The sequence below is a fragment of the Rhinoderma darwinii genome, chromosome 3, assembly GCF_050947455.1.
Source record: "Rhinoderma darwinii isolate aRhiDar2 chromosome 3, aRhiDar2.hap1, whole genome shotgun sequence".
NCBI lineage: Eukaryota > Metazoa > Chordata > Amphibia > Anura > Rhinodermatidae > Rhinoderma > Rhinoderma darwinii.
In genome coordinates this window covers 129,211,651-129,232,728 of record NC_134689.1, presented here as the reverse complement: position 1 = coordinate 129,232,728, position 21,078 = coordinate 129,211,651, and the positions used below count along the sequence as shown (strand labels likewise).

Here is a 21,078-nt window from a genome sequence, read left to right as displayed (position 1 = left end):
TTAATCAATTAATTTGTTTTTTTAACATTTTATTTTTTGTTTTTCTGAGAATAACTTCAAAAGTTCTACGTCAGGTGTGTTCAAATGGTAGTCTGCAATCTAGTGGTCGAGCGCGGAGTATTGACCACTTGATCGTGAGTCCTGCCTCCCCACAACATACATTCTTTCTTAAATTAAACCTCTGTAAATATTAGTAGGTGGGGGCCTTACATTAAAGGTTATGGAAAAAAAATAATTTATATTGCTTTGTCTGTATGTTATTAAATAAAGCATACTTACAATTGGTTTATGATTAAAAATCTTGCACCATGTGTCTTCTGCAGCTTGCATGTCTTACAATACAATACATGCTGCTAGATGTCGTTCAGCGCTCAGTCCAACAGACACTCTTATTGTTGGCTGCTCTGTAACCTCTCTCTCTCTCTCTCTCTCTGCTTTCCTGAGTGCAGACATCTTTACAACCAAAGACATTAAACATAGATCAAATAAGATGTCCGCTTAGATTATTGTTCAGGAGAAAAGAGAAAGATTAGAAAGGAGCTGTCAGTTGGCCGATCTGTTGGACTGAGTACTAAACGGCATCCAGCAGCTTGCATTGTATTGTAAGACATACAAGCTGCAAAAGAAAAACAGTGCAAAATGTTTAATTAAAACCAACTGCAGATATGTTTTATTTAATAAATAAACATACATTGTAGTAATTAAAAATTATTTTTTTTGCAAAGGTGTCCATCACTTTTAGGTAGAAGTGACATGTGATACAAATACGTTGGGGTGTCACGCCTCCAAGTATCCCATCAACCGTGGCTAGCGAAGGCTGTAAATTGGTAAAAATAGCCCTGATATTGTGACAATTGCTTGTTCTACTCCCCATCAACATGGTGATTTACATTGTGTTTAGAGATTGGCAGATGATTTTTTTGAAAGAATAGTTTATTAACATCTATTTATGAACATAAATCCCATTATTTTCTCTTTTCAATCCAATACTTTTACACACATCTGTATTCATTGGCTCAGTTAATAGGTTCGAGCTTTACACAGGCGTTTTCTTTTTTAAGATCGATTCCCATTACGGTTTTGCGTCGATCTTGCTGCAGCCAATAAAGCATTTCTGTTTTGTCCCACTTCATTTTGTCAGCATATGGTCTGCCCTGTGATATAAATAAAAAAAATATATTCATATGTGAGTACAAAAAGAATTGTCTGTCAAGCACAAGAGCTGTGAGAGCGTACACTTAGGGTATGTTCACACGGCCTATTTTCTGTAAACTCCCGAAAAATCGGAAGCAGGCGTTCTGTCCCTGATGGATTGTTTTGAAAAAGAAGTGCAGGTCACTTCTTGGGACATTTTTGGAGCCGTTTTTCATAGACTTTATTGAAAACAGCTCCAAAAACGCAGCGAAAATCGCAAGTTGCTCAAAAAACGGCTGAAAATCAGGAGCTGTTTTCCCTTGAAAACAGCTCCGTATTTTCAGACGTTTTTGAGTTTGCGTGTGAACATAACCTTACTGTTATATTGTTGGCAGTGTGTAAAAAGGCAAGGCAGTCATCACCCCCAAAAGTGCGATGCAAAAGACAAAGTAAGTCAGCATCTCCTAACAAAGGGAAATAAATGGACTTTGTCTTTTGCATCGTACATTTGGGGGTGGTGACTGCCTCCATCTTGTCGTGCACCACTCCCATCTGTCCAAGGCTGTTTTTAATCATTATAGAATGAAGCTGGTTCTTACCTACCCTGGATTTATTTTGTTGGCCTTGGACCCTAGAGACGGGTGAGTTTCCCATTGTACAGGTATAATGTTTAGTGTAGAGTCCCCCTGTATGAGGTCGCCTTGGCGTGGCAGATGGGCTTATACAATTTCAACAAAATGTGTACTAAGAACCTCACATTTATTAGTATAGTAAATATTGCAGCAATGCCATTTATAATACTACATATACTCAATGTTTGCATATACCTTAGCTCCCGCAGATTGCGGCTGCATCTTTGTGATTGTTTGCTATTACATTGTAGTCCCAGCAGTCACGCACCTGCACAATGATTTCATTTTGTTAGGAGGTACTGAAGGGTGGTTTTACACGGGCAGATATCGCCCATGTTTACCCCCTTTAACGAGTGCCGATCGACATTACAGCATGTCAATCGGCGCTTGTTTGCTCCATTATCAAGGAGTAACGATTGTTAAGTATGGGGACCATTGATTGTTACTATGCTTGTTATGGGACATTGAATGTGCATCGTGTCACCAGCACATCTCCCTGTTTACACAGAGATGTGCTGCCGACTAGGAACCATTTTTTTGGCTGCATAAAAGATATGATCAACTGATGAATGAGCGCTTGTTCGTTCATCGGCTGATCTTTGCCCTGTTTGCACAGGGCAAAAATTGAGACCGAGCATTCTTATGAACGCTTGTTCAGCTGATCATTGGCCCGTGTAAAGGGGCCTTAACTTTGTCTTTTGTGGTATGTAAATATGGTGAATGCAGTTTAGGGCTTTCTTATGCATACTGGTGTGTCTGAAATCATGAACGACAGACAGAATGAGTATTGAAATGTGTGATGTTATCCCCTGATGAAGAATACATTCATGCTAGAGTTTTGAAAAGTGGTGGAAAACTTTGATAAACCCCTCATGTTCCATATGACTAAATGCCCCTTTTGAACAACACAAATGAAAATTGTCATTTGTGTTGGTAAGATTATTGGTGCCATTGCTTTTAACATGCATGGAACCAATTACTGAAGGGACAGGAATTCCATAAGTAAATCCACCAAATTGTGCTGATATAAAGGATCACAGAAAAATACACAAACATACTGTTCATGAAAGCAAGACCTCAGGCTTTAATGTAAGGTGCTATGTGGACTGATGTCATCACCTCCTGTAGCATGATTTTATGTCGAAGCTATATTAGTTATTTTTCTGTGTGTATCTAAGATAGATGTTTTATGCAATGCAGGGAGACCCTATCCCACTTAGCAATGGTCAAGATGTGCCCTAAGTTACGGAAAGGTGGGGTCTCAGTCTTACTCATCTCTTCCCTCAGCTATCCATAGACCAAGGAGACAATAAGAGAGGGCAAATTCTTTTGGGTGCAAATGAAGTAGTATATTAGGTAATAGAGAGCAATAGCAATTATCTAGCTGCTGGTACAAAAGCCAATCCCCACCAGTGGGCCTGCCTGAAACCAGTACAGAATAGGCATCATTTGAGAGGCATTTAAAAAGTGGCAAATGGTTGTGTGTGGAGATTTCGGCTGAGAGCAGATGGATGACCCATGTAGATCTGAGTGGATTTACCAATGACCGGCATCATAGGGCGGCCTAGACTGGAGTCGTGGCTTTTTCAAAAAAACTATCACTATACAGTATGAGTATGTCAATAACGTATTCATGAGAAAAGACATGGAGTTGGAGTGGGAGGACGGGCAACCCACAGCAGGGATAGAGTTAAGAGAAGACTAAAGACAAAAAAAAGGAAAGCAAAATGTCTGTACTCTCTTTAGCAGTGGGTAAAGCTTTCCATCATTCTCAGCCAGTGCTGTTATGTACAAGATTTGCTCTGACGCCGAGATGGACTTAGAGCAAGCTGAGATGAGTATACTGCCTCTACTGTAAAAATGGCAGCTGTTGCCACTGATGGGACACCAGAATCCTAAGGAACATGGCTGGGAAACACTGCTTGATGTAAGCACACATAAAACACTGCTTGATGTAAGCACACATAGAACACTGTTTAGATCGTTTAGAAATATTTTTAGAAACGGACCTTATAGCTGACTGTGTCATTGAACTTCCTCTTTATAACATGCAATACTTTATATATTTCAGGTTCTATTTCTGCAATTTGTTTGTGTAACTTTTTCCTTTTTCTAGACTCTTCCATCCTTGCCATTGATGTTCCTTCATACCCTAAATAGAGAACAATACTGTTTTACAGATATATCTGTGATATCATTAAAAGCTTGTATACTTTACCATATTATTTGACCACCCGTCCCCCCACCAACAGCTAGAGCCAAGCAGCCAGTACATCTCCTGGCTCGGGTGGACTGGCATCCATTATTTTTAAAGGATGCCCATTAATTTCAGTGCTGTGCAACGCTTAACTCAGCTACAGGGAAAAATAACAGCTGATTGTGAGGGTCCCTGCCACCAGCTTGTCACCAGTAAAACACAATAATATGAAAAGGTTATGTAAGATAATGAAAATTACATTTGCTCTTCTATCAAGGTAGGGAGGAAAAGTATGCTTTCGTGATGTCCTTTGTTCTTGACTTTCTGAGGCTCTGTTCATGACGCAGTTGTGATCTTCATTCAGGGCTTAAAGGAGTTTTCTGGGACTTTGAAATGAATGGCCTATCTGTAGGATAGAACAGCAATATTAGATCAGTGGGGGTCTGACTCCTGGCACCCACACAGAGATCAGCTGATTAAAGGGGCCATGACTCTCCGTTTAGCGCCGCATCCCCTTCATTGTTTACTGGGCACCGCGCCATACATTTTGTTGTGGCAGTGCCTGGTACTGCAGATCTCTGCAGCTCAGTCCCATTCAAGCAAATGAGACTGAGTTGCAATACCAGACCGAGCTACTACTAAATGGACGACACTGTGCCTTGTAAACAATAAAAGGGATGCGCCGCTGACTTGAGCGCTGTTGCAGGCCATTCACTCAGCTGATCTGTGGGGGTGCCGAGAGTGGGACCCCCAATGTTCTGATATTGATGGACTATCCTAAGGATAGACTATCAAAGTCACGGAAAAAGTCAGTTTTAATGGCAAGACTAGTTCAGCATGCATTTCTATTCTTGACATCAAAATAATGGAAACCTAAACGGAACCCCCAATGGACCCCACCTTTAGTCAATGGTGACTGTTCCGGCACAGCGTTATGGCTTCCGTTATGATTGGAAGCCATGATGCCAATGTGAACATAGCCTGACAGAACACAAACATATTATATATAACTATATACTTTTTTAATAATAATAAAATGCTAATTCTTCCAAGATTGTTAGGAAAAAGAACACAAAAGCAGTGCCGGTAGAGAAAAACAAACAAACAAACACACACACACACTTCTGTTTGTGGCTCCCACTAACCATTTAATACGTTACACAGACCCTACCTCTGTGGAAGAATCTGTTAGGATCAGAGGCCGCCCCCTCAAACATTTCCAGCTCAACTAAGATCTTCTCTCTTCTCTTGATAAGTTTTATTGCCCATTCCCACATTTTTATAGCCTGTGAAAGATGGAAACAATTACATTCATATTAATTTGTAAGTGAAGTTGACAGTAGAATGTTAAAATGTATGAGACCCAGTATCTTCAATCCACCTATCAGACATTTATGGTATATCCTAAATAAATGCCATAAATGTCTCATATCGGAATACCCCTTTAAATCAATGTATGGTTCATCATGCTTCATTGTACCTTTGATATACACTGTAACAACTGATCTTGGGGATTCCAGCAGTGGGATTCTTTTGCTATCATATTCACTTATGGGAACCAACAATCTGAAAAGAGGTTGTCCAATCATTACATCTGCATGTAAAATGACAACCCATGGTGATCTAATTTTAGTTCTGTATAATCGCAGGGGATCCAAGTGTAAGTGCACTAACCCGGCTGCAATGCGGCCATCAACCACGCCGGCAACATGTTCGGCGCAGCTGTTAAATAGCCTGTTAATGGCCACGCGTTGTTGTGGGTAAAACAACCTGCAAAATTATACAGCTATAAAAGGTGTATTAATTAATGGCATAATTTTGTAGTTAAAGGGCCGTTTTACCCGCAATGTGCGGCCATTAACAAGATATTTGACAGCCGTGGCGCCGACGCGGTTGTTGGCCATATTGTAGAAAAAATATTAAAGGTTTAAAAAAACAAAACACAACTTTTCAAAATTTTTCCTCTACAGTAATGTAAAAATAAAAATAAACAAAATTTGTATCGCCGTGTCCGTATAAGTCCGAACTGTTACAATATAACATTTAACTCGCAAGGTAATCGCCATAGGAAAATAAGAAAATTATAATACCAGAATCTCGTTTTTTCGGTAACCTTTACGCTAAATTTTTTTTAAATAAAAAGTGATCAGGGGGGGCGTGGCCTAGCAGCAGATGTAAGAGGACGTGTGTGGCTGGAGCTCCTGCTGTATTCATCCTGAAAGTACAGATTATCCCTGAATTACCCGGTAATATTCACCGATCTGGAGGCTGGGAGGCTGGAGGAGTCGGTACCGCTTAATACAGCTACAATGACCCGTTCTAAGAAGCAAAAAACGCCGCCGGCGAGTCCGGGGCCGAGGAGGCAAGATGGCGCCGAGGAGACTGAATGCAGGAGCAGGCACATGCGGTCTGAGGCGGCAGACAGGCTGGAGAGATTTGCAAGAACCCCTCGTGCGAGCGGATCTGCAGCAGGCAAGACGCCGATGGCTGGCAGTGGGAAGGCAGACAACTTGGCCTCCGGTTCCAGATACTCCGTGCTGGGAGAGGACACGGTGAGTGAGGAGGAGGAAGAGCTGGGGAGTCAGCGGCGGGACAGGCATGTGGAGGAAGATGGCGGCAGAACGCATAGCAGGAGAGACCAGGTGAAGGAGCCTTCCCTTGCGGATATATTCGCTGCGGTAAAGCAGAACTCCTCAATTTTATCTGTGCTGACCGGGCAGGTGGGAAGCCTGAAGGAAGATATACTGCTGTTACGTAATGACTTACAGAAAGTGGCAGAAAGAACCACAGTTATTGAGGGGAGAGTGTCTGAAGTGGAGGATGTTCTGCCGGAGCTCAGGCGGGATGTGCAGTCTCAGTCCTTGGCGGTGGTGGCCCTGCAGGCTAAGGCGGATGATTTAGAGAATCGGCTACGCAGAAACAACGTGCGTTTGGTCGGAGTGCCGGAAAAAACGGAGGGCAATAACTCGGATGAGTTTTTTTAAAAATGGCTGCTGGAGCAGTTTGGCCGGGATGAATTGTCTCCTTTATATGCTGTTGAAAGAGCGCACAGAGTGCCTACCAGACCGGGACCACCGGGGAGGCCCCCGAGGCCGGTCTTAGTGAAGCTGTTGCATTACAAGGACAGAGATAAGATCCTGAGGAAGGCAAGGGAACGGCAGGATATCTCCATCAATGGCGCCAAAATATCCTTTTATCCGGATTTCTCCGCGGAGGTGCAGAAGAAGCGGCTGCAATATTGGGATGTAAAGAAACGTCTGAGGAACTTGTCCATACCGTACTCCATGATGTATCCGGCCAAATTGCGGGTGGTTGCTTTTGGGACTGCTTCATTCTTTGAGAACCCCAGAGAGGCTGCAAGATGGCTGGATAGCAATGAGGCACGGTTGCGGAGACCGGCTGGAGAAGAGGATGCGTGAAAGCCCGCCTGGGCGGTGAAGTCTGGAGCCATGTTGGCGTTTATGGGACTGTAGCATATTATATGTTATTATGCAGTTCTCTGGTGTGTGAACACCCTTGTCTGAAACACCGCAGGGTGGTATCCTTTTAACAAAATGGCCGCACCTGACGGCAATGTTATTGAGGGAATGTTACTGGGTACCTAATGTATCTGTAAACTCTGCTGATTGTGTGGGATTGTTTAATACATGCGAATAGCAGTGGGAGCCAGCGCTCACTGGAAGTGGTGAGAAAGTTAAATGGTTCAAAGAGAGATGCCAGTAGGGCATGTTAAAAGTTCGCACTATGGTGCGTTTCTGCTGGATAGGAGAGACAGTACATGTCGCTCTGACCCTTTTCGGAGGGGAGGTTTTGTTGGGGGGGAGGAGGGAGGGAACGCACGGCCTAATATCTTGACTGGAGCAGGCTGGAGGAGTTGCAGATTTCCTAAAAATATGACGCCTGATGGGATCGGTTAAATGTCTATCCTGGAACGTCCGGGGAATACGGGAAGCTAGGAAACGGCAGGCAATCTTTAACTGGGTTGAACAATAAAATGCCCTGATAGTGGGGCTGCAAGAAACGCATCTGACTAGAGAGTCTGTATCATTATTGCAGAGAGTGTGGATCGCACAGGGGTTTCACTCATTTCACACGACTTATTCCAGGGGGGTGAGTTTGCTGATACACAGGAGTCTTCCCTTTGTCTGTCATTCGTCCTTTTCTGATGAGGAGGGGAGGTATGTGGGAGTGCATTGTACTATATATCACTGGGAGTGTATTCTGGTAGTGCTGTATATCCCTCCGCCTTATTCTAGCATTGTACTGAAACGAGTTACGGAGAAACTCTCCAGGTGGCCTGAGGTACCGCTAATTGTGATGGGGGATTTTAATGCTGTGATGTCTGAAGGGTTGGACAGGTTTCATAGAGGAGGAGGAGGGCAAAGAAGAGATCTGACCGCCTTTGGAAGACTAATGGAGGAATTGGGTCTGCGGGATATTTGGAGAGATAAACATCCAGGGGTGAGGCAATACTCGTGTGCATCATCCACATTTCAGTCACTTTCCCGAATAGACATGGTGGCATGCTCAGCTTCAGCGGTGCCGTACATAGCGCAAATAGAATACCTACAGAGGGCGTTGTCAGACCACTCTCCGATGGCGGTGACGCTGGAAGTGGGTGTAAGGCACACCAGGAACCCCGGGAATTGGAAGCTGAATGCGTTTTGGTTAAGATTGATGGATGGAGGGGAAATACGGAACCTGATAAAAGAATATTTTAATTTTAATACTGAGTCGGTACCGCGGGGAGTGTTGTGGGATGCCATGAAAGCCTGGCTGAGAGGAGTATTCATTCAAAATATTAAACGAATTAAAACTAAATCCAGGCAGTTGGGAGAAAGTTTAGAGGAGCGGGTGACAGAAACAGAAGGGAGACATGTAGAAGAGGGAACCGAGGAGACACTTCGACATTGGGTGGAGGCGCAGACGCTGTTAAAAAATCACCAACTAACAATGGCGGATAATAAACGACTATTCCTTAAACAGCAATATTATGAGGAAGGGGAAATGGCGGGGAGATTACTTGCTAGGATGGCAAAACCGCATGGGGGCAATAATTTCATTCATGGCATTAGAGGGGAGGGGGGGAGGGTGGAGACAGACACGGGGCAAATCCTGCAAATATTCCAGCGGTTTTATACTGACCTATATACATCCAAAGTGCATTACAACACACAGCAATTGGACGAGTACCTGGGAAACATTAATTTGCCTACCTTGGGCCGGGAGGACCGTGAAAGTTTGGAGACCCCTATTACACTAGAGGAGTTGGAACAGGCGATAAGAGATATGGCAAATGAGAAAGCTCCGGGTCCAGATGGGTTACCGGGGGAAATCTATAAGGAATATGGGACGGAACTAGCGCCAGAATATTTGAGTACTTTGCAGGATAGTTTTGTCAGAGGTAAACTACCAGACTCCCTATATGAGGCTACGATAGTGGTTCTCCCAAAAGAGGGGAAAGACAGTCAATTACCGGAGTCCTACAGACCAATATCCTTGTTGACATCGGATGTCAAGATCTTGGCAAAGATATTGGCACTGAGGCTGAACAGGGTGGTACAGCATGTTGTGCATGAAGACCAATCGGGGTTCATGCCCTCCAAATCGACAGCGGTCAACCTCAGGCGGCTGTTTTTAAATCTTCAGGCGGCACCGGATGAGCAAGGAGGAAGGGCGGTGCTAACGTTAGATGCTGCAAAAGCGTTCGACTGCGTAGAATGGGGGTATTTATGGCGGGTAATAGAAAAGATGGGATTTGGCCCTAACTTCGTAAAGTGGGTACAGTTGCTATATGTGGCCCCTACAGCCCGCATTCGGGTGAAATGGTACAATGTCTGAGAAATTTTCACTGGCCCGGGGTACACGACAGGGGTGCCCATTGTCACCATTACTATTCGCCTTGGCGGTGGAGCCACTGGCGTGCCTCATAAGACAGGAGGAACGTATAAGAGGCTTGCAATATGGGGAAATGGAGGAAAAAATTTCATTATATGCAGACGACATTTTAATATATATGACGGACACGGAGAATACACTGCAGGTAGTAATGGATACGATCACAAGGTTTGGGGAGTTCTCGGGATTAAATATTAACTGGACCAAGTCTGCTTTGATGCCACTTGATACAGTGAATATTGTAGATACTGGAGGGGGGATTCGGATTCCGATAGTTTCTGAATTTACGTATCTAGGGGTTAAGGTGACAGCTAGGGTCCAAGACTATATGTCTTTGAATGTCTCACCACTGCTGCTTAAAGTGAAACAAAAGGTGGATGCCTGGAACAGGCTCCCGCTCTCTGCTCTGGGGAGGACTAACTTAATCAAGATGATCCTTATGCCTCAAGTTTTATACATTCTTCATAACTCCCCAGTATGGATACCTAAACAATGGTTCAGACGATTGCACAATCTCTTTCGGGATCTGGTATGGAAAAAAGGGGTTCCAAGGATTAAATTGGAGAAATTGCAATTGCCCAAAGATGAAGGGGGGGTCGCGCTGCCAAATGCCTGGATATATTACCTGGCTGCCCAGAGCCAACAATTTAAGGGATGGGAGGACACAGAGACTTGGGGTGCCAGTGCACGTTTATTGTCATACATGGGGGGAGGACATAATCCACTAGAGAGTCTGGAAGCGCATACCTTTAAGAGATTGGCGAGTGCTAAACCAACGTTACTCCTGATACATAAAGTATGGTGGCAATGCAAACAGATCCTGGGAGTGGGAATGTGCACCAAATATACTCCCCTATGGCATAATCCGGTCCTGTGGGAATTATACCAATTAGAGGGCATGCAAAAATGGGAGTTGGCAGGGGTTAGACGAATACAACACTTATATGATGATAACGGGCTGAGATCATTTCAGCAGTTGAAGGACCTATTTCCACTAGAGCACAATATGTTTTATCAATATTTGCAGATCCGTCATGCCCTACAGGCGCAGGCGCAGGTAGTGGACCTAACGGTTTGTGCTCTTGGGGTCCTGGAGTATGTGGGAAGGGCTGACACGACCAAAGGCCTGATCTCAATGGCGTACAGGAGCTTGCTGTCCAAACACCTGGGAAACCCAATGATGCTGGTAAAAGCGAAATGGGAACGGGATGTTGGTCCATTGACTGAGGAGGAGTGGGAGGAGATATTAGCATCCACATGTCACTTATCGCTCAGTCTGGCGCAGAGGAGATCACAACTCTTCCTGATACATAGAGTGTATCGAACCCCGTGGGTATTAAAGCAGATGGGTATTAGAGCGGATGCTAAATGTCCTAGGTGCACGGAAGAGAAAGCAGATATACTGCATATGTTTTGGTCATGTGAGGCTCTGAGGACCCTATGGGGGGAAATATTGGATCTGATAAAACAGGTATATGGTCGGGAATTGGCGGCAGACCCTAAAGTTATGTTGTTGGGAGTAGTGGGAGAATTGGAGAGTGACAGAATGGCAAGCATGGCAATTGCCAAGATATTATATCAAACAAGGAAATGTATTGCTAAACACTGGCTGGATGAGGAGCCACCAGGGATGAGGGAAATTGTAGGAATGGTGAACTATAATATCCTGATGGAGCATAAGATATTTTCTAAAAGGGGCACGGAAAAAAAATTTGAGAAACAATGGAGCAGATGGATGGCCTGCCCTGAGGTGCTGTCACCTGAACTAAACAGAATAAGGGCGAGAGTTGTCTGAGGAACTGGAGGTGGTAGAGTCTGGAGCAAAAAGGGGTGGTGGGGAAACTTGATAAGAGAAATGTGCTCTGGCCAGGATTGGTGCTAGAAACAAAGGGCAGAGATATAGTGGGGGGCCGTGCGGGGAGGGGGGACAGGGGGGAAGTTGGGGATTTCCTGATATGCTGTCATTATTGTATACGATGCTGGAAAATTGTAATGTGAATGTTACTATGTTATTTCTTTTATGTGTTCGTATCAATAAAATTGGTTTGATTTAAAAAAAAAAAAAAAGTGATCAAAGTTTGTATGTACCAAACAAATGCTACCAATAGAAACTACAGCTCGTCCCATAAAAAAAATAATCCCTCATACTGCTCAATCGACAAAAAAAGTTATAACTCTCAGAATGGTGACACAAAATTTATTTTTTTTTTTTTTTGTAAACAAATTTTATTGGGTTTTATAGCATTACAAAAAAAAACAGAAAAACAATGAGAAATCAGATATTCTGTATCAAAATTGATCCCTGAGAAAAGGAAATGTACAATAATAGCAACATATTGCATAAGATACAACAGATAATACCATATTCTGCTACATTCACAGTATCACCGATGTACATTGAGGTACTTGTTTTTACATATAATATTAGACCCAGGTAACTTAAACAATCAAACAAACCCCCCCCCCCCCACCATAGCTCAGGGGCCCATCAGTTTTCAATTAATCTTTAATAGAAACCAATATACGACATTTGGGCATCAGATCTAATAATCATATATATCGTCATGATCAAGCTTTGTGCATCCCCCCTCCTTGCGCTAGTCCTTCACTGAGGCCCCAAATTACCTAGCGTCCCTGCAACCGCTCTTGTCAAATACCAGGACGTGTAATGAAATGGTGCCATCAATTCCACAATCTCGCTTTGTTGATAATGCTTGCAGATAAAGGTCTTCCATTTCTGAAAGAATTTGGAAGCTTTAGCTTCCGGTGTACGCTCTATATCTAACTTATCCATATGTATACCCTTCTTCATCTGGTACATTAGATCTGTAAGTGGAGGTATAAGGGGTGTAAGCCATTGTGCCAATAAGCATCTTTTAGCGATCAGCAAGAATACATGAAGGGCTTGTGGTGCCCTAGGGAGATCAGGAAAGACATGAAACAGCAGAGACAGTGGGTCCAGGGTTAGTGAGATTTCCCAAGTATCCTTTATAAATTGCACTATCTCGGTCCAGTACGGAACAAGTTTGGGGCACTTCCATAATCCATGTAAAAGATCAGTTTTGGGAGTGGCACATCTTGGGCAAGCCTCCAATCTATCTGGCGCATTTGGATGTGGGGGAATATTGAAACCATAGATAGCGCGATGTATAAATTTAAAATGTGTTTCACGCCATTGCTCATTTACTACCGCTTTCCTCACTTTTAACCACCCTTCCAAGATTTGTTGAGACAATTCTGAGACCGGGAACTCTTTACTCCATGCTTTAAACAGCAATGCTGCCGTAGACCTCCCCTGTTGGTCCCGAAGTGTTTTATACAGATGTGATAAGGAGGTTTTAGCTGGAGGAGATTCAATCATAGAATCAATGGGGTTTTCCAACCACACCTGTGTCACACCTCGACTCAAGGAGCGTATAAACGAGTGTAGCTGACAGTAAGCTAAATGATGATGTGAAGGGACATTAAAAGTATCCACCATTTCCTGAAAGCTCCTTACACGGTTTTCAGAAGGGTGTAGAATGTGCCTGAGTGTTGTGATGCCCAAAGCCCGCCAATGTCTAAAATTAGAGTTTTCTCTCCCCTGCGAAAAGCCCGGGTGTCCCCATAGATTCATGTGTGGGGATATACGCTGAGGAAGCCCAAATGAAGACCTAAGTGACTTCCATGCCATTATTGTATCTCTTAATAATATACGGTATCTCACATTGTCAGGAAGTATACCATAAGCAGTATGCAGTAACGATGACAACTGTAGCGGGTACACCACTCCTGCCTCTAGGGAATAATTGGAATAAAAGTTAGATTGCTGCAACCAATCTATCCCATGCCGAGCAAGGCATGCTAAATTGTACCTACGAAGGTCTGGGAAATTGAGGCCTCCCTGGTCTTTGGGTAACATAAGCTTCCTCAGCGCTATCCTTGGTCGTTTTTGGGACCATATAAAGGAAGTAAAGGCTGCATTAAGTTTCAAAATATCTGTGTGTCTAAGAAGAAGGGGTATAGTCTGCATCGGGTACAGCAATCTGGGAAAGCTTATCATCTTAACTAAATGACATTTTCCCATAAAAGATAATGGCAAGCTGCGCCACCTCGTTAATTCATTAACCAATTTAGACAACAGGGGGGGATAGTTGAGAGTATATATAGAATCAGGGGTACGTCCTATATGGATTCCCAGATATTTAATTGAACTTTTGGCTATGGTCACAGGGATGTTTAGAGTGGACCAGTTACTTGAGGTTCGTGTACGGGACAAATCTAAGAGTTCACATTTCTCCACATTCACCTTAAACCCTGAAGAGGCCTCAAAAGCCCTCAGTAGATCAAAAACCCTAGGAAGATCCCTAAGCGGATCTGATAAAAAGACCAATACATCGTCTGCAAAATATGACGCCTTAACTACTGCCGAACCTACCGCTATACCATGAATGTCCACATCAGCCTCCAATGCCCTAATAAAAGGTTCAAGGGCAATGTTAAAAAGAAGAGGGGAAAGCGGGCAACCTTGTCTAGTGCCCTTAAATAATGGAATAGGGGATGACAGGAAACCAGGAGTGTATACCCGTGCTGACGGCTCTGTGTAAAGTGCAGACAAGTATTTACGGAAAGGGCCCACTATATGCATGGAATCTAGAGTCCTGCCCAACCATCCCCAGTCCACCATATCAAAAGCTTTTTCGGCATCCACGGTAAGGATTGCCGGAGATGGATGAGCAGAAGTATTAAGATTTACGTCGTCTAGAACACTCAGAATTTTCCGTATGTTTGACACTGCTGAGCGGCCCTTGACGAAGCCCACCTGGCTAGGGGAAATTAATCTAGGGAGAATAAAGGCTAGCCTATCTGCCATTATTTTAGACATCAACTTAAGGTCCAAATTAATTAACGAGATTGGCCGGTATGATGATGCTAAAGCAGGATCCTTATCCTGTTTCGGCAATACCTTTATATATGCGACATTAGAGGCTGGTGGGATCGGCTGCCCAGACAGGTAGCCATTATATAGTTGAAGCAAACATGGAGCCATTTGATCCCTCAGAGCTTTGAAATATTCCCCTGTATACCCATCGGGGCCTGGCGCTTTATTAAGTTTCAGGGAATTGATCGCAGATTTGAGCTCATCCTCCGTAATTGGGGAATCTAACAGGACCTTCTCTTCCTCAGTAAGAACCGGCAAATTTAGGGAATCTAAAGAAAGAGGAGTCACCCCCGGTATACTCTGGCGACTAGCGTATAAAGTGGCATAGAAATCCCTCAAAATGGAATTGATCTGTTTGGGGTGATTCTGTATCTGCCCCAATTGATCCTTTAACCTAGCGATAGCAGAGTGTGACCATGGACCTTTTGAGAGCCTAGCCAGAAGACTGCCTGCCTTGTTGCCAAAACGAAACAATTTCGCCTCTAAGGCCGAGCGCTTCAGTTTCTCACCCTTATCTAACCATAGCTCGTAATCGCTTTTGGCTTTTTTCCAGGCTTCTCTATTAACTAGAGAAGGCGAATTCTGGAAAAGAGTGTAAGATGTCCTGAGAGTAGTACTGTAAGTCTCAATTTTTTGTTTAGTTACTTTCTTAAAATTAGCGACATATGCCATGATGTGACCCCGCATAACTACCTTCGCTGTATCCCAGTAAAGCTGGGTGTTATCTGCATGAACTCCATTTGTCAATTCATACTCCTGCCACCATCCTTTAAGTTTGCTTTGGAAGGATTCCTCCGCAGCCAGATTTGACGGAAATCTCCATAAGTAATCCGTACCGTGGGGGAAGCTATCATGTACGTCCAATACTACAGGGGAATGATCCGAGATAAGCATCTGCTCAATTACACACCCTCGCATTCGGTGTAATAAAAGTGGGGATACTAACATATAGTCAATGCGAGACCAGGATTGGTGTGGATGTGAATAGTGGGAATATTCCCTACCGTCCGGGTTTTGAAGTCTCCAGATATCCGTCAAATCAGTGGCCGCAAGGAATTTTTTTAATATCGTTTCAGTTGTGATAGAGGGGGCTCTCCCCCCCCTGAGCTGTGTTGGTCCTATCCTCACTCGGGTGCAAAGCAACATTTAAGTCACCTCCAAGAATTTTATGTGGATGTCCATCCGCTCCAATTGTAGTGCTTAAATTATGAAAAAAGGATGAGCTACGCGTGTTTGGGCCATAGACATTGTACAGACTGATTTGTTCTGTGGAGCCAGTAAGTAATACATTTATCCATCGACCTTCCGAATCTCTAGACACCCGTGACACTGTTGAGGAAAACTTTTGGTGTATGAGAACAATAACTCCCGCCTTCGAATCGACAGCCGGGGATCCGAACACCTGACCCACCCACAACCTTTTCATCCTAAAGAAATCTGCCTCTGCCAAATGCGTTTCTTGTAAAAGCGCTATGTCTGCACGCAAACGCTTCAGATGACGCAATACCATCATGCGTTTATGTGGAGACCGTAGCCCCTTGACGTTCCAAGATACAATTCTCATATAAGAGCTATTAAATATACGGTACAGAAATAGATGTCCCTGAGCATGGATTCCCACAACATAAACTGCCTGTTCAACTGTTTAACTAAAAACAATAATACAATTCCCGCACTGGAGGTGTGGATTAATACCTTATCACCCACCCATTGGTGCAATAAGACTTCACTTATTTCCGACACACAGAAATACATTACCAAAAAAGCAACTAGGTTATGTATCATGGTGCAATTACATTCAGTAGCCTTCCATTCCCCCCTTCCTAAGTAAAAGCAACTGGGGTTGCTTAATAAAGAACAACATAAAACAGTTAGTATGTCCATACCACATCTTCCATATCGGCAAGACTCAGAAGAAATGAAAAACCGTCATCCAGACCCTTCTCTTTTGATCTGGCAGGTAATATAAAAGCTGACTCAAAACAGGCAATCACCGGTGATCATCAGCTCTGTCCGACCGTATTAGCCATCAAAATCTTGTCAGGTATCAGCTGCAACCAGACGACCCACCCGCTGAGGCTTCGGAGAAGATGGCGGAATTGTAGTAATGTCCCGACTGTCTTCTACACTCTGCTTCCGAGATCCCTGAGCAGAGCGATGGGGTACATCCTTTGAAGTAGAGGGCTTCAAGCCTGCAATGGCCTCTTCCGGAGATTGAAACGAATCAAATGACCCATCCGAATGAAAAACTTTTAAAACCGCAGGGTACAGTAAAGCGAATTTCATCTGGCGTTTGTATAAATCTGAGCAAATTTGAGAGAATGCTCGCCTTTTCTTCGTAACTTCCGCCGAGAAGTCTCCAAAGATGAGGATACGATGGCCTTTGTAATCTAATCCATCTTTTCTGTTCTTGTAGGATTTGAGCACAGACATCTTGTCAGAGTAATCTAGGTACTTTACAATTACTTGTCTCGGGCGATCTCTCATTGTATTCACCTCGCTACGATTATCTGGCTTTGCCGCACGCAGATCAGCTCCAATTCTATGCGCTCTTTCCACCCTGCATGGATGGTGAATGCCCAAAGCTGCCGGCAGATCCAGCTCACATAGACGTCTCAGATCTTTAGCTGGTACCGATTCCGGTAAGCCGACAATGCGCAGATTATTCCGCCGAGAGCGGTTCTCTAGATCTTCTACCCGCTCCCACAGCTTCTTGTTCTCCAACCGTGCATCTCGTACCAGTTGTTGTACCTCCTCAAGTCCAGAATCCACATCTTGAATCGCCGTTTCCAGCTTATCAAGACGTTCCTCATGCTGTGTCACCGAGGTATGCAGATGTGATAATGAGGTTTCTATCGTTTTAGACAAAGATTCCTGCAAATCTGGGGTAATTAACTGTGCCACCTGTAACGCCAGTTGCTTGTAATCAATGACACAAGATGTGTCGCCCATGCCCTGTATTTGTGAGGAGCTGAGCTCCGAATGTTCAGGCAATACACTAGGCGGGACAGGCCCGTCCGCCATATTGGGCAGTTGTTCAGCCACGCGGCCTGATTTGCTTTGCGTCTTGGATTTCCCCATTACTGAGACAAATCTGTCCATGCACTCACCGGTCGAACGGGTACTGCGCCCGGAAGATGGCTGGATGATTTGTGCTTCCCCAGAGGACGTAAGTACGGTCTGACAGGGAGATATGTGGAACGGAGGCAGGAGCGCTCTCAGGCGTGCATCTCTACATGCCGGGGCCGGAACCGGAAGTCAAAATTTATTTATTTTTAACAGTTTTTCCTTTGTAAAAGTAGTAAATTAAGTAAAATACGACATAAATTACGTTATCACCGTAATCGTATTGAGCCGCAGAATAAAGTAGATTTTTTACCGCACGTTGAAAGCCGTCTAAACGAAACCCAAACAATACAGGAACTTTTTTCCGTCCCCAGTACATTGTATGGTACTTTAAATGATGCCAATAGAAACTGCAATTCCTCCTGCAAAAAATAAGCCTTCACACCACTCGATTGATGGAATAATAAAAAGCTATGGCTCTTGGAAGGTGGGGAGTAAAAAAACAAAAAAAAATGGCTGGGCTATTACCCAAATTTTGTTTTCAAAGGTGAACCCCATTATGTTGCACATTGACAATATGTACACATTACCTCTTGTAGTAGATCTCGGTATTCATTAGAACTATATTTTATTGCCATATCCAGTCTCTGGCTTTCTGGAACATGAAGTACAGTCCATATGACATTTATTCTTTTCTGCATATCTTCATGGCAAGGTGTTGTTTCTGCCTATACAAATATGTGTATAAAAGTGGAACTCATATTAAAATTGTAGTTAAGATTGTTTTTTTCTCATCACAGAAATCATTAGGGAGAATGGCGTTTACGAAGGGTTTATTCAGACTGCAAAAAAAAGTATGCGGTTTTACCAAGTGCGACTCTGCAGCTAGCACGGGTTAAGCTCCTCAAAACCGCACCTCGTGCGTTTTTTGCCATGCAATTCTGAGCCATGTAGAAAAAAATTGCATTTTAACCGCACAGCAAAATCCACAAATTTTTACCGCGAATTGCTGCGATTTTGCCGTTTTAAAGAACTGCACCTCTGCTAGCTGCGGAACCGCAGCAATTTGTGGTAAAAATGAATGCTCTTTTTGTCGTAAAGGTTCTCGGTCACGCAGCAAAAATCACCTGAACTGCACTATCTAAATAAACCCTTATGCTCCATACCTATACTATGGCATTTCTAGAAATGGGGACCTGGATTTTTAGTCACAAAGTTAATCTGAACCATGATAAATAACTAGCACTATGAGACTTCTGATTTCCTTATGTGGAGATTTTAAAGAAACATCCTGTGCAATTATTCTCAGGACTCCGATAGAGTTGAACATAATAGTAGTGCAGTGAGCAGTCGGCTCATTACTCCACCATTCACTCTGTGGCGCAGGCTGGCATAATGCAGTGACGTCACCTTGTCTGCCTGTGACGAGTTGCAGACTGCACAGGCCAGAAGAGGGGGTGGGGGCTAGAAGTATTACTTTTGTTACTTTAAGTGGCATTATTTCTATGTGGGGAAGCACTAAGGAGCCATCACTACTGTGTAGGGGGCTCTTAGGGGGCTTCACTACTGTGATGGAGGCTCTTAGGGGACATCAATACTGTGAGTGGGGCATGAAGGGGACATCCTTATTGTGTGGGGGCACTAAGGAGACATCCCTACTGTGAGGGAGGCACTAAGAGGGCATCATTACTGTGTGAGGATACTAAGGGAACATCCTTACTGTGTAAGAGGCAGTAAGGAGGCATTATTACTGTGAGTGTGGAACTGAGGGGTCATCCTTCATATGTGAGGGGCACTAAGGGAGCATTATTACCAAGTAATAATGAGGGTGGCATTGAGGGAGCATCATCACTGTGGGGGCACAATTACTGTGCCACACAAAGACGGCACTATTAATGTGTGGAGCCAAAGGTGGGCACTATAACTGTGGGGGAACTAGGGGGCTGCACAAACGGGGAACTATTACAGTGTTGGGTACTAAGGGGGCACTATTGCAGCTGTTTTACGCTTATTCTTATAGGCACTATCTGTGAGCCACTATTTTTACAGAAGTAGGACACTAGTAAAGGCGGTAGCAGGATGGGAAGGTTCTGCACTGGGTAAGGATCTGCTGGTAAAGTGAAAAGCTAAAGAAATCTGGGCAGCAAACTCTGCAAAGATGAGTCCTGGCCGGGAGAAGTCGTCATGAGGGTCTTGGTTGGATGGAGAAAAAAAAGGAATGTGAACGACTCCAATCAGAGAAGATGTCACTTGTGAGTCACTGGATATAATTGCACTGTATTCACAGCACGACTATACTCTGCAGAGAACCACTGTAGAACTGGTATGTGAACACTGGTGATATTATTCATTGTATTGGTCTTTGTGGTAGTTATATGTGGTCATGGTGTTGAGATATTATTTGGTCCTAGTATAGTGGTATTAATGAGCGGGAAAAAAAATCTAAGATCAGCCTAAATGGACACTAATTTTCTAAACAAATTTTGCTAATCTAATAGTATACCTGATATACTGTATACCAATTTTGTAATTAGTTTACTGTTAAAATTTGGTATTTTTATCCATGCAAATTCTGTGTGAAATTACTGCCACTAGGTGTCTCCCTTCCTGTGATCTGCTGCTGACCTCCTGTTGTCAAGCAAAATTCATCTCTGTTTACAGAGCAGTGGAGATAGACTGCAGTAAGTAAGAGGGTGTCTCTGCCAAAGCTCACTTCAGCATCTTGAGAACCTGATGATAAGTCTATATTGGGAGGGGTGAGCAGGAAGAGGGAGCAGAGAGGAGACACAGACTGCTGGTAAGTGTTACTGTCTCACCCCAGTGCTGGATTCACAGCTACACTGCTATATGATGTCCTCCATACTGCTCCTGCATCGAAGGGTAAGCTACAGAGAGATAGTGGACCAGGATGTTTTCGGCTCTGTGTGTACTATGTATGGGAGACATGCTCGCAGTAATGCTCCACCACTAGCTCAGGGAAAACGAAGAATTAAAGGGAACCTGCCACCAGCATTTCACCTATTCAACTCTACTCACCCCTCGGCCGCTTCTGGCAAAAGTTAATTGGCGTTATCCCCTCTCCTAAACTCCTCCTCTGACCGTAAATAACGGTCTGCAAACATTTTGCACCTTTTATGGTAATAATCCGGCAGTCTCGTTTATTCCTCTTTTTATGCCCGCCCCCTGCCGAAAACTGGCCTACCCTTTTATGCTCATTAGCATACAGAACG

At 43.8% G+C, this 21,078-nt stretch overlaps 1 protein-coding gene across 5 annotated transcripts in view; it reads right to left on the bottom strand.

The window, feature by feature from the left end:
- Nucleotides 1–647: 647 nt before the first annotated feature.
- Nucleotides 648–21,078, bottom strand: part of CCDC87 (coiled-coil domain containing 87) — a 78,931-nt gene continuing 58,500 nt past the window's right edge. For 2 of the 5 annotated variants that reach the window (XM_075856710.1, XM_075856711.1), the window contains exons 18-21: nt 18,439–18,576; nt 5,135–5,249; nt 3,776–3,918; nt 648–1,154 (exon numbers count right to left, since the gene is read on the bottom strand). In XM_075856710.1, coding sequence (XP_075712825.1) covers nt 1,017–1,154; nt 3,776–3,918; nt 5,135–5,249; nt 18,439–18,576 — 534 coding nt within the window. In that variant the 3' untranslated portion in view covers nt 648–1,016. Of the gene's footprint in view, nt 1,155–3,775; nt 3,919–4,222; nt 4,370–5,134; nt 5,250–18,438; nt 18,577–21,078 lie in introns of those variants that run through there. The other 3 variants (XM_075856712.1, XM_075856713.1, XR_012882372.1) reach the window with 3 other exon arrangements.